A 19,692-nucleotide genomic window follows, 5' to 3' on the forward strand; every position below is an offset into this window, starting at 1 on the left:
ATAATAATTTCGACATTATTAAAGACTGAATTTTCACTAGACTGAATTTTATATTCCTAAATTGCACTAAGTTATTGTATATAAAATGGAAATGCAGCTGGTTAAAATAGCTATTTTAAATCTATGCTTGAAATGGCCTTGAGTGCAAAGGGTTAAAGCAACTGTTATGAAATTAAATTGTTATTATATCGAAATGAAAGAAATATTTATGGAACTCCTCTTTTTATTTTAGGTCATAGGTCCTGTTTCTGGGTGTCACGTGAATCCAGCTGTATCAGTTGGCCTCCTTATCAGCGGAAATTGCAGTTTCCTAAAAACGATATGCTACATAGTTTGCCAATGCTGCGGAGCAATTGCGGGTTCAGCTGTCTTGAAGGTAGCAACCTTGTTTTGATTACCATATATAGTTTAAAAGAAACACATAATTGTCTTATTAGTATCATAATTACTAATCAAACGAAACGAGAAAAATTCAATGCAAATCCCAAAATCTTGAACGAGGAAAACATAAAATCTTCATCTGAAAATCGTATCCTAGGAGAATAATTGACTATTTATAATTTTTAATCAATAATTTATTGTAATTGGATATTCACTTCTTTTTTTAAATAAATTAACCCTTTTGCTGGTTTTATTTATTAGAATTTATATACTTCTTTATAATACATACAAATTACAAATCCTTAATCTTTATTAATCTTCAATAGTTATATATGAAGATCCAATAATTTATTCACTTTTTAATTTAATATGAATTTTATTATAAATAGCGCTTTATAATCTTATTATTGGGAGTATAAATTAGTTCGGTCCGTTTTTTTATGGTGGAAAACGCATTTATTTCGAGAACAAAACGAATTAACAGATTAATCAAAGTATTGTACATCGCTGTTCACTACTTTTCCCCACCTCTCAGGCAATTTTCGAATTCCATCTCAAAAAAATATCTCGTCTTTTGAGGCGATCCAAGTTACAAGTCAATTTTCGATTTCTGCGAAAGAAGTGAAACTGTGACCTGCCAAATCGTGCTGCATCTGCCGGAACAACCAGTAATCAGAAGGAGCAATGTCCAGCGAGTACGGCGGGTGCGGTAAAATATCCCACTTGAGCGTTTCCAAATAATTTTTCACAACTTTTGCGACATGAGTCCGAGCGGTATCATGGAGAAGAATAACTTTGTCATGTCTCCGATCGTACCCAATTGCCATACGGCACCCAATTGCCTTGCTTGTGAATCATTCCCATGGATTTCAATCGTACGGAAACTGCTTGTTGGGTAACTCCCAATGATGCTGCAAGCTCCTCTTGAGTTTCACTCGGATCTTCGTCGAGTAATGTCTCTAATTGTTTGTCTTCAAATTTTTTTGGCTGCCCAGAGCGAGGCTGGTCTCTAACGCTAAAATCACCATTCTTAAAGCGTCGAAACCATTCCCTACATGATTTATCAGTTGGAGCAATGTCACCATAGACTTCAGCAAGCATTCGATGTGCTTCAGCTGCACTTTTCTTCCAATTAAAGCAGAAAACTAAAATCTCCCGCAAATGCTGCGTAGTTAACACAAAACATGACATATTCAACAGAGTAAAAAACAGGTGTATTAAATGAAACTCAAAGCAATATAAACTGAATGTTATTGGCAGATATCTAATCTCTCAGAAACAATTGAAATCAGTTGTTACTATGAAACAGTCATAACAGTTAGAGCTATCTTTTGAAAACGGACCGAACTAATTTGGGCTCCTAATATAAAAGAAAGATTAATTTGAAATGTAGAATCTGTACAGTCGAAAATGATAGAAAAAGTGATAGAAATATAGATAACGGACCGAACTAATTTGCGCTCCTAATATAAAAGAAAGATTAATTTGAAATGTAGAATCTGTACAGTCGAAAATGATAGAAAAAATGATAGAAATATAGATACAGCTAAAGTACACATATCCTACACTTCGCAAAAAGAAATATTGGTTTTTATATTGAGAATTTTTGCACGTACAGATTCTTCTAAACGACGTGGCAATGAAATAGAAACTTCCGCTATTCTTTTAGAGCTATTTTTGCTATTCTCTAGATTTTCTTAGGTTGAAAACACAGTATAGAATTTTTATATAGCCTGCACGAAGGTTGCACAAGGTAATTTTTGCACCGTGGTTTTTACGTTGTTTCAACATTAACGTGCAGTGTTGACGCATACAATTTATGATACGAAAATTAGCATGTCGAACCACCGCTGCTATAAATGCATAAAAACTGTTTCATTACAATTACTAAGCATTCGCATAACTTTGTATTAACATCGAACTAAATGAAGCAATAGTAAAAGTAGAAAATTTCTTTCCAGTTATTGGAATGTAATTTCCAGTTATTGTGAGTTAATTAACATGCGCACCAAGGTCGAGGTCTTAACATATACAGTGGGTCAAAAAAGTATTGGGACAACCAGTTTTCTTTGCATATCTTTAAACTATAAAGTAATCTATTAACATTAACTGTTTATTAGCGTCTTTTGGGCTTGACTCAAACACATCAATTGAGATCGATAGCGATCTCCTGTAATAGTTTCATTCGGTTCGAGCACATTTTCTGATCGCACCAAATGAAGAAAAGAAACTTCGAACCATGGATATTTGTTGATGCATGGCCGGGCTTACCTACGATTTTTTACGCTTTGGATTATCGTAATGAATCCACTTTTCATCGCCAGTGACGATACGGCGAAAAAAACCTTTTCTTTTCTGCCGTCGAAGCAGTAGTTCAGACATCACAAACGGAAAACGCCGTTTAACGTCTCTCGGCTTCAATTCATGAGGCACCCAATGTCCCTGCTTCCGCATCATTCCTAAGCCTTTTAAACGTTTTGAAACTGTTGACGCATCTACTTGTAATATTTTTCCAAATTCTGCTAGCGTCTGACATGGGTCTTCATCAAGCAATTCCTCTAATTCTTCGTCTTTAAACTTTGCCGGTGCGCCAGAACGTTCCTTATCCTCAAGTTCAAAATCATTATTTTTGAAGCGTTGAAACCAGTCCCTGCATATCCTATCCGACAGAGCATTGTCGCCGTAAGCCTCAACAAGAATTCTGTGTGCTTCAGATGCAGATTTCTTTTGAATAAAGTAGTGCTGCAATAAAATTCCCCGCAAAACCACTTTATTCTGCACAAAAGTAGACATCTTCAGAACCAATAAACAAACACGTGGTTGACACTATAGTGAACAATCATAGACTGAAATTGAAGGTAACATACAGTACTTTCTTGCCGATGAGTCACCATTGGAAATTCCATGCACGGAGTATGTACTACTGTCTTTTGAGAAACAGCGAGAACTTATTCAAGGACCTAAATATTAAAACTTCTCCGAATTAGGACAAGAGTATCGCAATTTGAGACTCTCCTGTAGCATTATGTGATATAAGTACATAATGCTAAATGAAGTTATGCGATAACAATAACTTGAACGACTTCTTTATCCAGGTACTAATTCCAACATCGCCAACCCATGGTCTAGGCGCTACGAACCTTGCACCGTCCATCACCAACGCTCAAGGTGTTTTTATGGAGGCCATCGTGACGTTCCTTTTGGTTCTGGTCGTCCACGCGGTGACTGATCCGAAGAGAACCGACACGAGAGGATGGGCACCGATGGCGATCGGATTGACCATCACCGTGGCTCATATGGCAGCCGTGCCCGTAACAGGAAGTAGTATGAATCCTGCCAGAACGCTTGGTCCTGCAGTGATTCTAGGTGAATGGAAAAACCTGTGGATTTACTGGGTCGGACCCATTCTTGGAGCCTGCGCTGCCGGGGCGCTCTACAAGATAGGGTTCAAACGCAAAAAGGAGGACGACGAGGCGTCCTATGATTTCTGAGTATAGAATTAAGACCAACCTGCTTCTTTAAATCGCGTCTCAATGGAAATCATTTGAAACAGAAAAATTAGTTCGCCTTCGGAAAGAGAATATTTGTCGTTCGATTCGACTAAGAAATAAAAACAAACACGCGAACTTTTTAACTTGGCAATTATTTCCAAATGGACACGATAATTCCATTTCTTACGATATTAGAATTCGCATCTTTACATTTTAACAAACGCTACTCCATATTTAATCGAGTGGCTCGCGACTCAGGAGTCCGAACAAAATACGGTGTTGAACGCAACACATGGTACGAAGTAATTTACAAACTAATATTTATTAAACCGTTTCTATTTATTCCTTTCTCAAAAATTACCGTAAACAGAGAACAGCTACGTACAAAATAAAAAAGTTTTTCTATGCGCTACTTTGAACAAAAAAATCTGTCGAAGAATACAATCTTTTTTTAATTAATATATATACGGTGAAATTTGATTCGTACTTGTTGGATTATTACCATGAATTGACCACGATATTTTTGTCGACAGCAATTCGTAATTAGAACGCAATTTGAATCAAATAAAGTACACTTGAAAATGTTCAGTACTTAGATTAGATTTAGTCTATGTTTGTTCACGTAATTTTAAGAACTTTCGAACAAATTATTCACCGTTTTTTTCTCGAAGTAACACGTAAACTTAGTCCCACAATTCTGTATTTTTTTCATAAAAAAATACTGTATCCGTGTACATTTTATGACTGTATTATCTACATCGTTTAAGTTTTGTATATATTGTACTTAAATTAATTTATAAGATTTCGTAACAAAATATCACGGCCAAATATATCCACGTGCATCTTATATATCGCATGAAATGTAATTAAACCTTTTCACGCTTACATTCTTCTACCTACCTAAAGAAATAATAATGGACGATGGATGGATTGTCACATTCAAAATATAGTAAATATTAACTGGGTAATTCTTTTAATAATTAGTAATACACCGAGCTTGAATTTTTCTATAAAATATCTTTAGACCTCTCATCACTTTTATTAGAGTGTACGCATTTTATATTAGATAATTTTTATAATTTCAACACCTTTAATAAAAATGCGAGACCGGTACAAACAGTGAAAATCATACTTTTTAGTTTTCGTACACTAATAGCAACCTTTAGACGATACTAAAATTTGTTTACTGCACTTCAAAACAACGTTTATATACTATTTGTTTCTAGTTAATAAAATAGCTATCGATTTAAATGTAACGGAGTAAATACATCCAATTTCTTATGGAAAATGAAGGAAGTGTATAAACAATAAAATTTATTTAAAAGTTACATATATTTTAAAATTAAATTTTCGCAAATCAATTGAGAAGGGGGGGGGGGCATTTAGTTGAAAACCAAATACTAGTAATTTTTACTAGTATTTTTTATAGTAAAATATACTAGCAATTTTTCAGATAATTTGAAAAAACTATATTTTTGTAGCACTATATCAAATAATATAGAAATTAATTTTACAACCTCTACATTTTTATTTGAAAAAATTATATTTTCTAGAGACATTCGATTCGACATTTTTGCAAAAAATACTTTTTTGAAATAAAAACATGGAAGTCGAAAAATTTCTATATAATTCGATTTAACATCAGATTTTCAAAAATTTATCTGAAAAATTGCTAGTATTTGGTGTTTAGCTAAATGACCACCCTTAAATGGTTTATTCCGCAGAAAAAGAAAAGTCAATTTACCAAATAAATTGGATTAGCTACAATTCCGCGACAGTTCGTTACACATGCTTCTGTCGCGTATTTCCTTGTTGTATCACGGAGCTATAGCTCTTGCGACAACAAAAATAGCCGCGGACGAAAATAGATGAGAGTAGAGTCTTAGTAGAGTAGACGATGCCAGTAGCTGTGAGCATTGCGATGCGTATAGCTTCGCAGCATTGAGCAACAACGTGTAGCCCAGATGCACACGATCTGCTGCGAGTTTAATTACAATTAGTTCATCCGATTCCGTTGAAAGAAAACGAAAGATCGTGGATATCGAAATCCAAGTGATTCCATTGCTCTTGATGTTTCTTAGAGATTCATTGAACGAAACACAGATTCGCGACAGTTTCAATAGGTGTTTTAGAATGATCGTGGATTGATAAGGACGAGAACTCGCAAGTCTTTTTTAATCGTTTATAAAAAAGTCACCGCGAAGAAGAAAGTTTTCCGAAAACGCGCGAAAAATGTTGAAGGACGATTCGGATAATGTAATAAACACATACTTCAGCTCTAGCCTAGCGCGGCTGAAGAATGCGATGGGTACGCAGGATCTAAAGAAATTCGCGTCCTTGAACGGCAGCTCGGAAAGGATCAGCTTCCTATTGAGGTACCCGGAGGCTTATCATTTGTCCTTAGACATAGACAATCGGGCGCTGAAGAACAGCGAGAAAGCTCGCCAGCTCAAGGACCTCGGTAACAAATACTTTGGCAGCGGCGAATTCCGAAAGGCCCTGGAACTGTACTCGAACGCTGTTCTGCTGGCACCTCGGGAAGGTAATTAATGATTCCTGATGCTATCGGTTCCATTTATTTAACGTTATTAAAGCGTTACCGCCTGCGCATTTGTTTCGACCGAATTTATCGCCTGGTAACAATCGGCATACCTTTCGTTATTATATGTAATTCGACTGCGTTGCAGTTCAATTACATTGCAATTCGTAATTCAGTTGTGTTCCGATGTAATTTGTAATTACAATTGGAATACAATTACAAAATACTCGATAATTAAATTACGTTAATTACTAATTATAATGTAATTGTATTAAAGTCACGAATTGCGTTAATTAAAATTACAATGTAATTGTATTAAAATTACGAATTACGTTAATTACATATTACAATGTAATTGAATTAATATTACGAATTACAATGTAATTGTATTAAAATTACGAATTACGTTAATTACAAATTACAATGTAATTGAATTAATATTACGAATTACAATGTAATTGTATTAAAATTACGTTAATTACAAATTACAATGTAATTGAATTAATATTACGAGTTACATTGCAATTGTATTAAAATTACAAATTACGTTAATTACAAGTTACAATGTAATTGAATTAATATTACGAATTACAATGTAATTCTATTAAAATTACGAATTAAAAATAATAAATTAACAGGATGTAAGGGAAAAAGTACTTAAATAAGATAATTAATGCACAGAAGAAATAGAAAAATGTATCTCACTTCTTCAAAGTTCTGTAATTTGAAGAGCTATGTTTCAATTACATTATATCTCCATTACACTCATAATTAAAATAATTCACAATTGAATTAACTGAACCATTTGAATTATGTAACTGAATTACAACGTTTTTACACTATACAGTAATTGTAATACACTTTAATTAAATTAACACCATAACTTTGGATTCTACCACACGACTTTTATTGCATTTGCGTCATCGTAACATTACGGTTATGCTACTGCGATAGAGGTTCGACGTAACACTATTATTTATTTATACAGGTTCTGTATTAAAAATTAATCGCATTGTAGATCTTGTTTACCTATTCGTATAGCAAATTACTCCTCTTATTTATTATATTCATTATTTTGTACTCCTTCGCATTTTGCAAATGGTGGTCACCCACTCATATATTAAATTCGTTTTTTTTTATAAATATCTGTAATAAAATTCATAGTAATTTTTATCTGAGTAATTTTTTTATATCAATTTTCATGACATTTTCATTGGTTTACACTTATTATACGTTTACACCATTATTGTTATTCATAATTTTACACTATTAATATTAATATTGATATTACACTATTAATATATTGAGTAGTGCTAAATAACTGCATGAAATAAATTCCTATAGTGGAATTAATTTGAGACATTAAAAATACGCGTTTTAAAGTAAATAATTACGGAAAACATACTTTCAGAATCAGGGGTCATTCTAGCGAATCGCTCGGCAACGCTTTATCATTTAGAGTATTACGATTACGCTCTAATAGACGTTCACGAAGCTATAACTGTTGGGTATCCAAAAGATATGTTCTATAAGATCGAGGAAAGACGTGCCAGGTGTTTGCTCGGTTTAAAAAGACACGCCGAAGCCGTGACAGCTTTTCGAAGCGCTTTAAAAGCTCTCGACGACACGAAAATGATCATGGAAAAAAAGCAAAAGCTTCAGTCGGACATCAGGATCATGCTGGCCGTGATGGAGAAAGGCAACGAGATCGCTCAAAAGTACGCGAAGACAACGGAGAAGCTAGAAAAGATTAACGAAACGCCGAAAAAATTGCTACCGAAGATAGAGGATTCGAATCCTTTGTATCCTGCTTGCAGCAAAGCGGTTGAAATTAGAGACGAAGGTGGTGACATAGGTAGGCACGCTGTCGCTACCAAACATATCGAGCCTGGCGAAATATTGGTAATAGAAAAACCACATTGCGCATTCTTGTTAGCTGAATATAGGTATAGTTCTTTAAAAATACTTTAAATAACACTCGACACAACTCCTAGCTTCATAACACCTAGCTTTTGACAATTTATATTTTTCTATGTTTCATTAAAGACTATAGAAAAAGTAAAAGAATATCTTAGAAAATATATTGAAAAAATTGGTAAAAGAAATTATAAGTGACCCTAAGTTTTAGCATTGATAGACTTTCCCTGGTATAACCAAACGATTTTAATGAACATGTAATTAAAATCAAAGATAAATACTATTTGCGTTATGATAGAGCCTCCGGAATTACTTACATAACTTAGTAACTAACATCGTGATCATAAAATTTAAGCATGTGAAAATTAAATTAATATATTAAAATTAATATATTAGTTTCAATATCGAAGAAAAACTGAACATTTATTTCTAACGTGATTCCAGACTTACTCACTGCAATTCTTGTTTCACAAGGGTAATCGTACCAATACCAGCTGCATGTAATGTATGCAGTTGTGTGGCATACTGCAGTATACGTTGTAGAAATGCGGATGCTAAGGTGCATCAAAACGAATGCGTGCTTCTGCCTACCTTATGGTATTCAAACACTTCCGTAACTTGTTTCTTAGCTTTAAGGGCGATCACCCAACGACCCTATGAACAGTTGATTAAACTAAAAGACAGGCTGGAAATGTCTAAGGGTAGATTCAGTGTGACGACAGAACGACCTTATAAAGGTCACGATTTCGAAGCCTTTTATGGAATGAGTAAATAATCTGTTTTATTATTAATTCTATATTAATCAAAATTTTGTTAATTAAATCAAACAGTTAATTCCACACTAATTTTGTTAGACAGAAAACATCCACAATTTGCAAATAAATTATGATACATATGTTGAAATTGAAAAATTCTTATGAAAATTATTTATTGTATTCCATTAGGCATAATATTCAATTTATTTTTAATTAGTAACTCATGAAAACGCAAGAACCGCAGATGATCATATCCATAGAACCTACATAGCCATGTGGCTTCTTAGACTTCTAAAACGGGGACCGTATTTTCCAAAAAATGTTAAAACACCAGACACGGTAGAGTCAACACCTTCGGAAGGTGAATTATTTATAGGCGGCTTGATTCTTCATAGCTTGATGTTATTACAATTCAATGCTCATGAGGTGAGTTGTGCAATCACAAAAAACTAGCAATAAGTGAAACATAAATCAGGTACAGAAAATATAAATTGTCGCATAAATTGAATAGTAAATTCGACAAAGAAATAAAAGAAATATCGAATCTCTAATAAAATGCTTTATAAATTCATGTATCGTTATTTTTAGATTTCAGAATTGACAATGTCAAAAACTGACAAAACTTTGTCAAAAGCTAAAAGTATATTCATTGGTGGAGGACTATATCCGACAGTGTCACTGTTCAATCACTCATGCAATCCTGGTATTATTAGGTAATAATTATCGTAAAAGAATTTTATATTGGTGAATTAAAATCTTTTCAGAAATTATGTTGCAAAATAGAATAAAGCAACAAATTGAAAATTCTTCGTAGGTATTTCATAGGCACAACGGTGGTCGTGCGAGCAATTCGATCGATATCACCAGGTGAAGACATCTCTGAAAATTATGGTCCAATTTTTACGAGAACACCTGAAGCTGAAAGGAAGAGGAATCTAAGATTGCAATATTGGTTTGATTGCAAATGCGAAGCATGCACGGGACACTGGCCAGTTCTAAATGATATTGATCCAACAATTCTAAGGTATTCATATGAATAATAAAAACTCAGTCACCAAGCAATAACAATAATAATACATGTGAACAAAAAATATATATACACATAAGCCTTGACATAAACTTATATGATCTTCAGCAACAAAACTTGAGCATTACATCTGATACATGTGACTATTTTAATAAACACTTGAACAGATTGTACATTTTTCAGATTCAAGTGTGACACCGGGCCTGAATGTGGGAATATTTTGCCGATAAGAACGGACTCGGACGAGTTTATGATCAAATGCTCAAAATGTGGCAATAACACGAATATTTTCAAAGGCTTGAAAGCATTACAGGACACAGACGCACTTTTCAAGGTTGCTTCGAGAAATTTAAAAGAAGGGAAACTCAAAGATGCATTGACAGTTTATTTAAACATCTTGAAGCTTTTAGACGAAACACTCGCTTTACCCATAAGAGACTATCATATTTGTCAGCAATCCGTTCGGTTATGCATGCTTCCTTTCGGGAATTCTGCTTACATATAACGATGCTTTCAAGTACCAGCAAGTTGATATAAGTTGATCATTTCAATCTGTGAATCATTTATAAGTAAAACAAAAAACTGTAACTCGGATATAATTCATATGATGTGAGTTTTTCATATATTAGAATCGTAATAATTAAATCTTTGTTACATGATTTCACCTTTAATTATTTTGTTGAATATGTCTTCGTACAATATCCGAAAAAAGTATTCATACACCACTAAGAGCTCTACTTTGGACGGGGATAACATTGTTTGTAGAACAGTAACATAACAATAAAATATACTAAAATGTAGGAGATTAACACAGAAAAGCTGCTTTAATCTCCTACATTTTAGTGTATTTCATTGTTATATTAATATTCTACAAATAATGTTATCGCCGTTCAAAGTAGAGCACCTAGTGTGTATCAATATTTTTTCGGATACTGTATGTATACATTTGCTCTGATCAATTTTATAGTGTAAAGTCATACAACACAGAAACCTTAATTATTCAAGTAAACAATTTTTTATTAATAACGTTCATCGTACCAAGTAAATGTGTTTTCTTTTTCATTTTCGACATCTTGAAATTGAATATACACGTATAGGCATCCGAATCTGTATCTTTAAGGTCAAGGTTACGTTTTAACATTTTATATTGTTATAATGTCACACTTAAAAACTACATTAATGATCACTTTTTTTATTTCACTGTAATGATACATTTTATTTTACGTAATTGAATTATTAGGAGACATGAGAAGAATTTTGAGTAAAACCTATTTTATTTTACAAAAAATTGCAAATAACAATAATTATAGTTCTCATAATACAACAAAAAATTAGATAATAATAGGAGAAGTATGAAATCGACAATTAAGGTAAATGAGCAAACATATAGATAATCAGTGTAACAAAATTATTACAGTTGTATAAATATTTCAAAAATTATATCAAAGATTATTTGTAAAATTATTGATAAGTAGGGACTACGAAAGTAAAATGTATTCTAACTTTTAAGCTAATAAATAAAAACACTAATACTTATTATTAATATAAATTGGGATCGATGTATAATTTATATGTTAAGAGGTCTCGGAAAAAATGGAAAGTAAAAAAATGAAATACAGTATATTCAAGCTTAAGGATCAAGATACAAGCTGAAGGACAAATGGAGAGAATTTACTGTATTTAGTTTCCAGCTGCAATAGAAAAACATATATCAATACATATACCACAAAAATATTAATTGTTTTGAATAGTTTTATTTTGTGCATTCAATTTTAAGATGCCTAAATGTACATATCTTACTTTTTTATTAGTAAAATTATGAATATATTGTTTACATATGTTTTCATCAAATGATTTATTATATACTAGAAGTACAATCATCTGATACGACAAACTTGATTATTGAAAAAATAGCCCTTTTGTGTTGAACAAATGAGATTTCTGTATCGTGTGTACGCTTGAGTTCGTAATAAGTTGCACGTAGGTATCTACTATTGTCGAAAGCACAACTAAAAGTGTTACTTAGGAATGACGCTAAATTTCATAATTTTCATTTTTAAATATCAATACTTATATAATAGAAAAAATATGGTAAGCATCCAATGTGCTGAAATAAAAGAACGTAACGACTCCGTGTGCGCCACAATATTAAATAACATCGAGACCAATGAATAAATGTTAATTAATAGAATATGAAAACACAAGACTCTCACGCACCAATTCTCAAAAATGGTGAAACATAGAATAATTTCTTACGCATTGCCAGTCACTACATTTTTGTAATACTAAATGAGCACGAAAAATATATACAACAATAAGGGAATGATGAAAAAAGACTGATGCGTCGCTAATCAATTTATTATTACGACATGAAATGGATAACTTTTTAAATAGGAAAGCCAAAATAATTAATATGATATACTTCGTTCCTTTTTTTTATTTTAGTCTTAGATTCGTAAGAGTACAAAATAATCAATACAACATAAAACGACTGTCTTCCGTTTACGTAACTTTTTCACATCGAAATGCCTCTGGTTCGAGTCTGCATCAATCTTCTCCCGTTAAAGTTACACACTCACCGTTACGTTGATCATTGTTAATTATTCTCAATTATAACCGAATCTCATTTTTCACACTCGTACACTTTAAAGCAATGAGCACATTTCGTAGGAGATCCAACGCACTCGATGTTTGCGTCACGAAGAAAAAATATTATATGCGTGTATATTGCATCTATGTGGTAAAGTTACGAGACGTTGAACGTGGTTGTGTGTTTGTTTTGTGTGTGTGTGTGAGTGAGTGAGTGAGCGAGTGTGTCGTGTGCGCGCGCGCGCGCAAATGTACATTTACACACGCGCGTGTGTATGTTACCGGTGTTTTAATAATAATCATACATTACATTCTCGTAGGTGACCATCTTTTGCGTGTACAAAATTAACAAACTAAATGATAAATGTTGCGTACGTGTTTGCTTGATTTTTCTTTTCACATTTCATGAAATGTCTTATTATCATTGTCTCATCTGAGTTATACACGCATGGTAACGATTATTTTTTGTTTTTCTGTTTTTTTTTTTATGTACATATAAAATTGGTTTTCTTTTTATCTTCCATCCAGCACATTTAGTCGGTCCATTCTCTCGTACACTTTTAGCACCTAACTGTAAGTAAATAAAGACACACTTGAATAAAACGTCAATTTGATCCTGGTTTTGGTGATGTCCCTACGTCGTTGCTTTGCACTGCAGATCAAAATTTTATATGTACAATGAGGAGCAAAATTGAGTCAATACTTTGAAAATAATATAACATTTTTAAAACTGATCTGAATGACTAATTTTTTTCTGAAAATGTTAGAGGAACTAGTTCACTGTACAATGACTAAAATATGTTTTTTTTTTTTCAAATTTTACTATTACTTGAAATTATCGTTATTTTTTTATTTTTTTTTCTGTTTCTAATCAAAATTTTAAAAAATACCTTTGGTACTTCTTAGTAATTTATATAAATATTGAAAATTGAATAAAAATTTATTAACCTTGACATGAGCTGTGAACAATTAAAAATCACGAAAATCACATCTTTTCACAAATTTGGCTACAATGTAACTATGCGTCAACCGGATTTTAATGAAATTTTACCCTTTAACATTCACAGAAAAATTCAAATCATTCAGACCAGTTTTAAAAATGTTATACCACTTTAAAAGTGATGACTCGAAATTTGTCCCTACTGCATATACATAAAGAATACATATATAAAAATGAGGCCGCGATGCGATTATTTAAATCTATTCGGATCACAGACCGGCGTTAGACGTTATTAAAGCAAACGAATAGCTGCGTGCGCATTTTCATTCTTTTTAAGTTTTAAAGCGTTACGAAGGGTACATTACGCCTCGTTATTATGTTTTATTCTTATGCTTAAATTGCAAAATTCCGCTTTTTGCTTCCGAGGTAGTTTGACTGTCATGTTATCTTTGTTAATGTGTGGTAATGTTAATACCGTCTGTCACGGGAATCCGAACGAGAACGACGATCTCGGCTGCGGCTGCGGGTCAGTGATCTTCTGCGAGGGCTACGGGATCTTGACCTAAAATATTAAAAGCACATTTTATACCACTTTTACAGACATTAAAAAAATAGTTTATTAATGTGCAACTCCCCACTTCGTCTCAAAATTTCAAAACTAAACACTATGACGTCAACGCCTTTGCATAATACTGGTTTACCTATTTGACAATAAAGTGTAGCATGAATTTGAATAAAATCATCAATATTTGCGAATACATTTGAAAATGAAACATGAGACGAAACAGAACGTCGCACTTTAAACACATAGGTACAAAAATGATCGCAAGGCAATCATAATAGAATTAGGACAGGCTAATTCCTATTTGCCTAAGGGGTGATAAAACTAGTTAGACACAATAATTAATATAAAATGACATCTCACCAATAATGAGAAACCAATAAACGAAAGTAGGATTAATTTGGTTAAATTAAATTTTTACAATTAACCGCTCAATATATGTATATGTATGTAAATACATATATATGTGTGCATACTACTATATAGACCATATATATATATTTTAATAAATACATATTATGCATCAAGCGACAGTCCTCTGGTCCAATGTATGAAATCATTCGCAAAATAACTGAAACGACATGAACAGAAAAATGTAAAATGTTTGATAGTGATCTTTTAAAAATCTGTTGAAGAAACATAACGTACTATTATTTTGTATAATGGTTGTCTATTGGACTCCAGAGAACGTGACGCTGTAGTAAAAAAAAAAGATAAAAAATCTTTGAAAATCGGTGAAATACCAGACAACTGTGAACATGTAGTGGTTGGTGGTGGTGGTACTTGGTTGGGTGGTGGTGGGATGGTGTGTAGGTGGTGATCATTTTGCTTTGCTCAGTTGAAGAGAAGTGGCGGTCGCGTTGTCGGCTAAGTTTAACGTGATGGTTGACGAGTAGTAGTAGTAGCAGTAGTAGTAGTAGTAGTAGAAGTTGGGACGGACGGACGGACTGACGCGCTGAGATTTTGACAGAAGTATTCGTTCATATCGCGTCGGCTGTTCGATGGATTCACGATGCTCCTAGCCGCTAGAGGTTGAGGTAGCCCGAAGAAGTCTTTTTGTAGGGGAACAGACGGACTGACGGACTGACGGACAGCATCGGACTGTCAACTGACGGACGACTTGGCTCCTACCGGTGACTGGTGGTGACTGATGGTGACTGGTTGGGAAGTTAGTGGGCAGGCAGGCTTTTTTTTTGTTCAGTTTTGATTGCTAGACTTTTTTTCACGGTGGCTGTAGTAGTAGTAGTAGTAGTAGTAGTAGCAGTAGTAGTAGTGGCGGGGAGACGAGCAGAGCTAGGAGCTGACGCTGGTAGAATCTGCAAACGTCAGTTTTAGCAATATAACCATCAACGTTATCATACTCCTTGCCACTATCGGTATACACGAGAGTTTTTCTTAATCCAAATTCACAAATTTACACATGAATTTCACTTATTAGCGATAGTTCCGTTATTATTAATCCTAGACTGCCCACTCTAATGCTTACAAAAAAAGACTACTTGCAGCTGATCGATTAAACTTATATGATGAATGTACACAATTGTTAACTTATCCTTTGTATACTTATCGCAACGCATAGTACAATACGTCGAAAATGGTACTATTTATTCTCTAAGCAAAATAAATTTCAGCTCTGTAATGCTAACATACAAAAACATAATTAAGATAATCAAAGGCTGCTTCGATGCGTGTACGATAAATAAAAGTGGCTAATGTATCAAGTGCATTTAAATCACTTTAAGATTAAATTTCGATGAAAAAACTATTTAATAAAATATGATATTAAGTTTGTGTTTCATTAAATTTACTAAAATGTTTCTTAGAGACCTAAAACAACAGTATTCAGTTCTTTTAAAAATCCGCAAATTTCCTTCAATCTACGGAAAATTATAATTAGTCTTCAGCGATCAAATAACTTTTATCTCCAGACACTTAAAAAGTAAAATCAATCAGATTCTATTTATATGGTAAAAGCACCATAAGCGTTAGAAATAAATTACTTTGGAATGATAAACTTAACACCAGACACCGCTATGATTTATTTTTATATGCTACCGGTGCTACTTTATGTGCATCGAACGAGCTTCATAGTTGCGAACTAATTCTTACTTATGTATGTATATTTTTAAATATTTTCAACTACATCTTCGTCCTCCGTCTACCGCATTTTATTATAGTCCTGTCCTCTCCAACTTATGCCAATCAATTAACACTCTTTGACCACCAATCGTGATTATTCCGCAATTTTCGATATTCAAATACATTTCGACAAAATTATTCTACATGTTTCATATGATACATTGTGATTCTGCGTGCAAAATTGCGATGATCACAATACAAGCGGTACTTGCAAATACCTACTTTGAGCTTGTAGACCTAGCTGTTCCTTCTTGGTAACGCTCTGAAAATTTCATGAAATTATAAAATAAAATTACCTTGAATATCGTTTTATCGACGATCTGCGCGGGCTTCTTGACAAGGACCTAAAAGAAATTAAGAAACACTGTTTTGTATGTTTTGGACTGCTCATAATGTTGTCGACCGCCGTGATTCGCTTTGATTTCTTTCTTTTGTTTAGTCGCACCTGAAAAATGGCGATAAACAACGCTAGAAAAATCTTACCTTGGGTAACGACCTATTGATTTCCTACGAGGACTTCGAGATCTGGACCTATAAAGTTGTCAAAAAGATATACGGTATGTGAATCCTGTTGTTTGCTAAGCATATTCACAAAGGAGATTACAGTAGAAAAAAATGAATTCGAAGTAATTCTACCTTTACCATAACTAAAAATTTTGCCCTAGCATCTCCCATTAAGATGTCTCATGCAGTGTATTCAATTGCTTTTCAGCTAGCATCGTGAATTATCAAACTTGTCATGAAAATGTTTTACAGTGCGCAGTACGTAAATACAAGTATTCCTTTTCAAACTCGTATTCACATACAAATAATAGCCAGAAGAGCAGTACGATCAAACAAATGCAATATAGAGTATATCCTATCTGCATTCCTATACAAAATAATTAAAAACAATATTGAGTAATATTTGCTGTGCATAAAAAAAATTCACCGAAACCCGTGCATCATTTTTGGACATTCTTATTCATTAACTGCACTGTAATACCTACTTGGCAAGACACTTAGTCATCTGCAGCATCTCAAATGTTGCTGTAAAATGCAGATATATACGTTCTGAGACCTCTTACCTGGAGTATCTTGGACCTGGTCTCCGCGCAGCACGTCGACTTCTTCCAGAGGACATCTCTACTCTTACTCTGGTTCCACAACAGCGTCTGTAAATAATCATTCATTTTTCATTGTTAAAATTATGCAATAACACGTATTACATAAGTACTGATTGTTTGTTATGGGTTGCATCTAAATATAGTCTCAGAATACTTACGTCCCATCTAGACCTCTAACTGCATCTTCAGCATCTCTAGGATCTTCAAATTCCACGAAAGCAAATCCAGGTGGATTTCTAGCAACCCACACATTTCTTAGTGGCCCGTATTTACTGAATGCACTTTCAATTTCATGTTTACTAGCGCTGCTTCCCAAATTACCAACATAGACTTTGCATGAAAGGTCCCATTCACGGTAACGTGACATTTTGTCTCTGAAAATAACATATTCACATTAAACACACTACACTGTCATAACTGTTATGACTAGAAAGTACATGACATTAATAATACATAGCACAAATATACATATTAAATAAACTGTATTCTATATGTTCAAAATTCACAACTTGACATTGTATATCACCACATTTGAAAGAATATTACGTATTATATATTTTTCAAAAAATATTCTATAATTTTATAAGTTTACCATATTTTATTCGTATTAAAACTTCCCGCAAATAATAAATTCGAGATTTACCAAATCATGAAAAATGAGACTGTAATTATTTTTACTAATGTTATTACACAATACTTAATAGATTCACAATTCTACTGTCACGTTACCTATATTAAAAAAATATCGACCGGCGCCAAATATAATTATTACTCAATATTACTAAATGAATATCATAAATTTATATTTTCGGCGTAGATGTTTTGCAATGAAAGCTAGTATATACAACAGATTTCATTACATACACAAAATATAGGCAGGAAAGTTAGACTGTTATACTGAAAAGGGAAAGTCGGAATACCGCCATGTTGTGCTCTGAATGTACTGCAGTGATAGAAATTAACCAGACACAAATTTTCCAATTTATTGAAAGAAAACTACATTAGTCTATTCACAAAGCTGTGACAGTAATTAATAGTGGTTATTTTAGCAATTTTGTTACTGTATGTACCGAAACATCACAGAAGAAATGTTTTCACTGAAATTAACAAAAACCGACGCCATAAAATTTTTACATCTTTTCCCACGTTCATCTATTCTGTTATTGCATATACTTACGAACGAATAAGTTTCGGTTTATTATAAACATAATATTATGTTCTACTTACGTTTTGGATAGATAAATTTATTAAAAAGACTTCGTAACACACACAACCGTTCCTCAGAACTGCACAAGTAGAAATGCTCACAAAATGGTGGCGTGTATAGTGTTATTCTTCTTCCGTGGCCTCCTTTCTAAGATGGCATTGGTGCTGCTGTATGTTATATTGTCCCCTACTTTCTAGTCAAATCAATGTTTAATCTTTGTGCATAATGTATATATACATTGTAATACCTTTATTTAAATATTAAATTTTTAATTTCTCATGTGTTTTTATATCTTAAATACTTCTGAATTCGAAAAGGGTTTCAGCTATCTATGTACAAATACACGTCTTATTATCCTGAATTTAAAATATTGTACAATAGGAGTACCGTTAAATGAAACTAACTTATGACGAAATATCGATTTTATTTTAATAGCGAAATATTCAATTATTCGATTAACGAATAAAAGTAGTTTTAAATAAAGTTGTGACAAAAAATCAATAAATACTCTAATTTGACTCATTGTACAGACAATGGAGCAAGTATTATATATACATATATAAATGCATGTATAAGTACGTACGCATATATATAGTTTTAATATGTATAAAATAGGGGAGAGCCGCCTACATATATTTTAACATTTAAGATGTTTTACATGACATTTCTTATTTGGCTCTTTATTTGTATGCAAGATAATATTAGAAATAGTAGTCTTATATTTAAGACACTCACTAGCATTAAATATTTAACCTTCCGTTAAAAATAAATAAATTATATCACAAAATATATCTGATTATATCATGTCTATTTCAAAATTATTCTTTTCTGAAAGATAATCGATGAAAAAGTAATAATATGTAAATGCGACTGACTTACATTTTAACGATATACAAGTAAAAAGCGAGTATTCAATTTCGAATACTGATAGTATTCGAAAAAGTTATTAAGTTTTAGCGACGAAAAACAGAAAAAATGTGTACATATATTAATAACTATTAAATTAATTGTTTATATTTATTTTACATGTTATAGAATT

The 19,692-nt window shown here is 32.8% G+C and overlaps 3 protein-coding genes across 5 annotated transcripts; 2 read left to right on the plus strand and 1 right to left on the minus strand.

The window, feature by feature from the left end:
* The first annotated feature begins 214 nt into the window (after positions 1 to 214).
* LOC144472575 (aquaporin AQPAn.G) lies at positions 215 to 4,868 on the plus strand. Its single transcript, XM_078185789.1, has 2 exons — positions 215 to 376; positions 3,477 to 4,868. Exon 2 carries the CDS (start codon positions 3,558 to 3,560, stop codon positions 3,870 to 3,872), a length of 315 nt encoding a protein of 104 aa, XP_078041915.1. The 5' UTR covers positions 215 to 376; positions 3,477 to 3,557; the 3' UTR covers positions 3,873 to 4,868.
* A 694-nt stretch (positions 4,869 to 5,562) lies between these two features.
* LOC144473747 (protein-lysine N-methyltransferase SMYD4) lies at positions 5,563 to 11,881 on the plus strand. The gene is made up of 7 exons (XM_078187914.1): positions 5,563 to 6,414; positions 7,823 to 8,357; positions 8,773 to 9,095; positions 9,301 to 9,509; positions 9,672 to 9,796; positions 9,898 to 10,107; positions 10,294 to 11,881. Exons 1-7 carry the CDS (start codon positions 6,105 to 6,107, stop codon positions 10,613 to 10,615), a joined length of 2,034 nt encoding a protein of 677 aa, XP_078044040.1. The 5' UTR covers positions 5,563 to 6,104; the 3' UTR covers positions 10,616 to 11,881.
* Positions 11,882 to 14,107: 2,226 nt separating this feature from the next.
* On the minus strand, positions 14,108 to 18,820 carry LOC144473749 (RNA-binding protein 1-like). 3 transcript variants are annotated; one of them, XM_078187920.1, is made up of 6 exons: positions 18,674 to 18,820; positions 17,605 to 17,820; positions 17,408 to 17,494; positions 16,824 to 16,871; positions 16,637 to 16,684; positions 14,958 to 15,517 (listed from the first exon to the last, which is right to left on the minus strand). In XM_078187920.1, exons 2-6 carry the CDS (start codon positions 17,811 to 17,813, stop codon positions 15,424 to 15,426), a joined length of 486 nt encoding a protein of 161 aa, XP_078044046.1. In that variant the 5' UTR covers positions 17,814 to 17,820; positions 18,674 to 18,820; the 3' UTR covers positions 14,958 to 15,423. The 3 variants fall into 3 exon arrangements, with proteins under 3 accessions (XP_078044044.1, XP_078044046.1, XP_078044045.1); XM_078187918.1 differs by lacking the exons at positions 14,958 to 15,517; positions 16,637 to 16,684; positions 16,824 to 16,871 and adding an exon at positions 14,108 to 14,201; XM_078187919.1 differs by lacking the exons at positions 16,637 to 16,684; positions 16,824 to 16,871.
* Between the last annotated feature and the right edge of the window lie 872 nt (positions 18,821 to 19,692).

Source organism: Augochlora pura, chromosome 7 (assembly GCF_028453695.1).
Source record: "Augochlora pura isolate Apur16 chromosome 7, APUR_v2.2.1, whole genome shotgun sequence".
In the NCBI taxonomy this organism is placed as follows: domain Eukaryota; kingdom Metazoa; phylum Arthropoda; class Insecta; order Hymenoptera; family Halictidae; genus Augochlora; species Augochlora pura.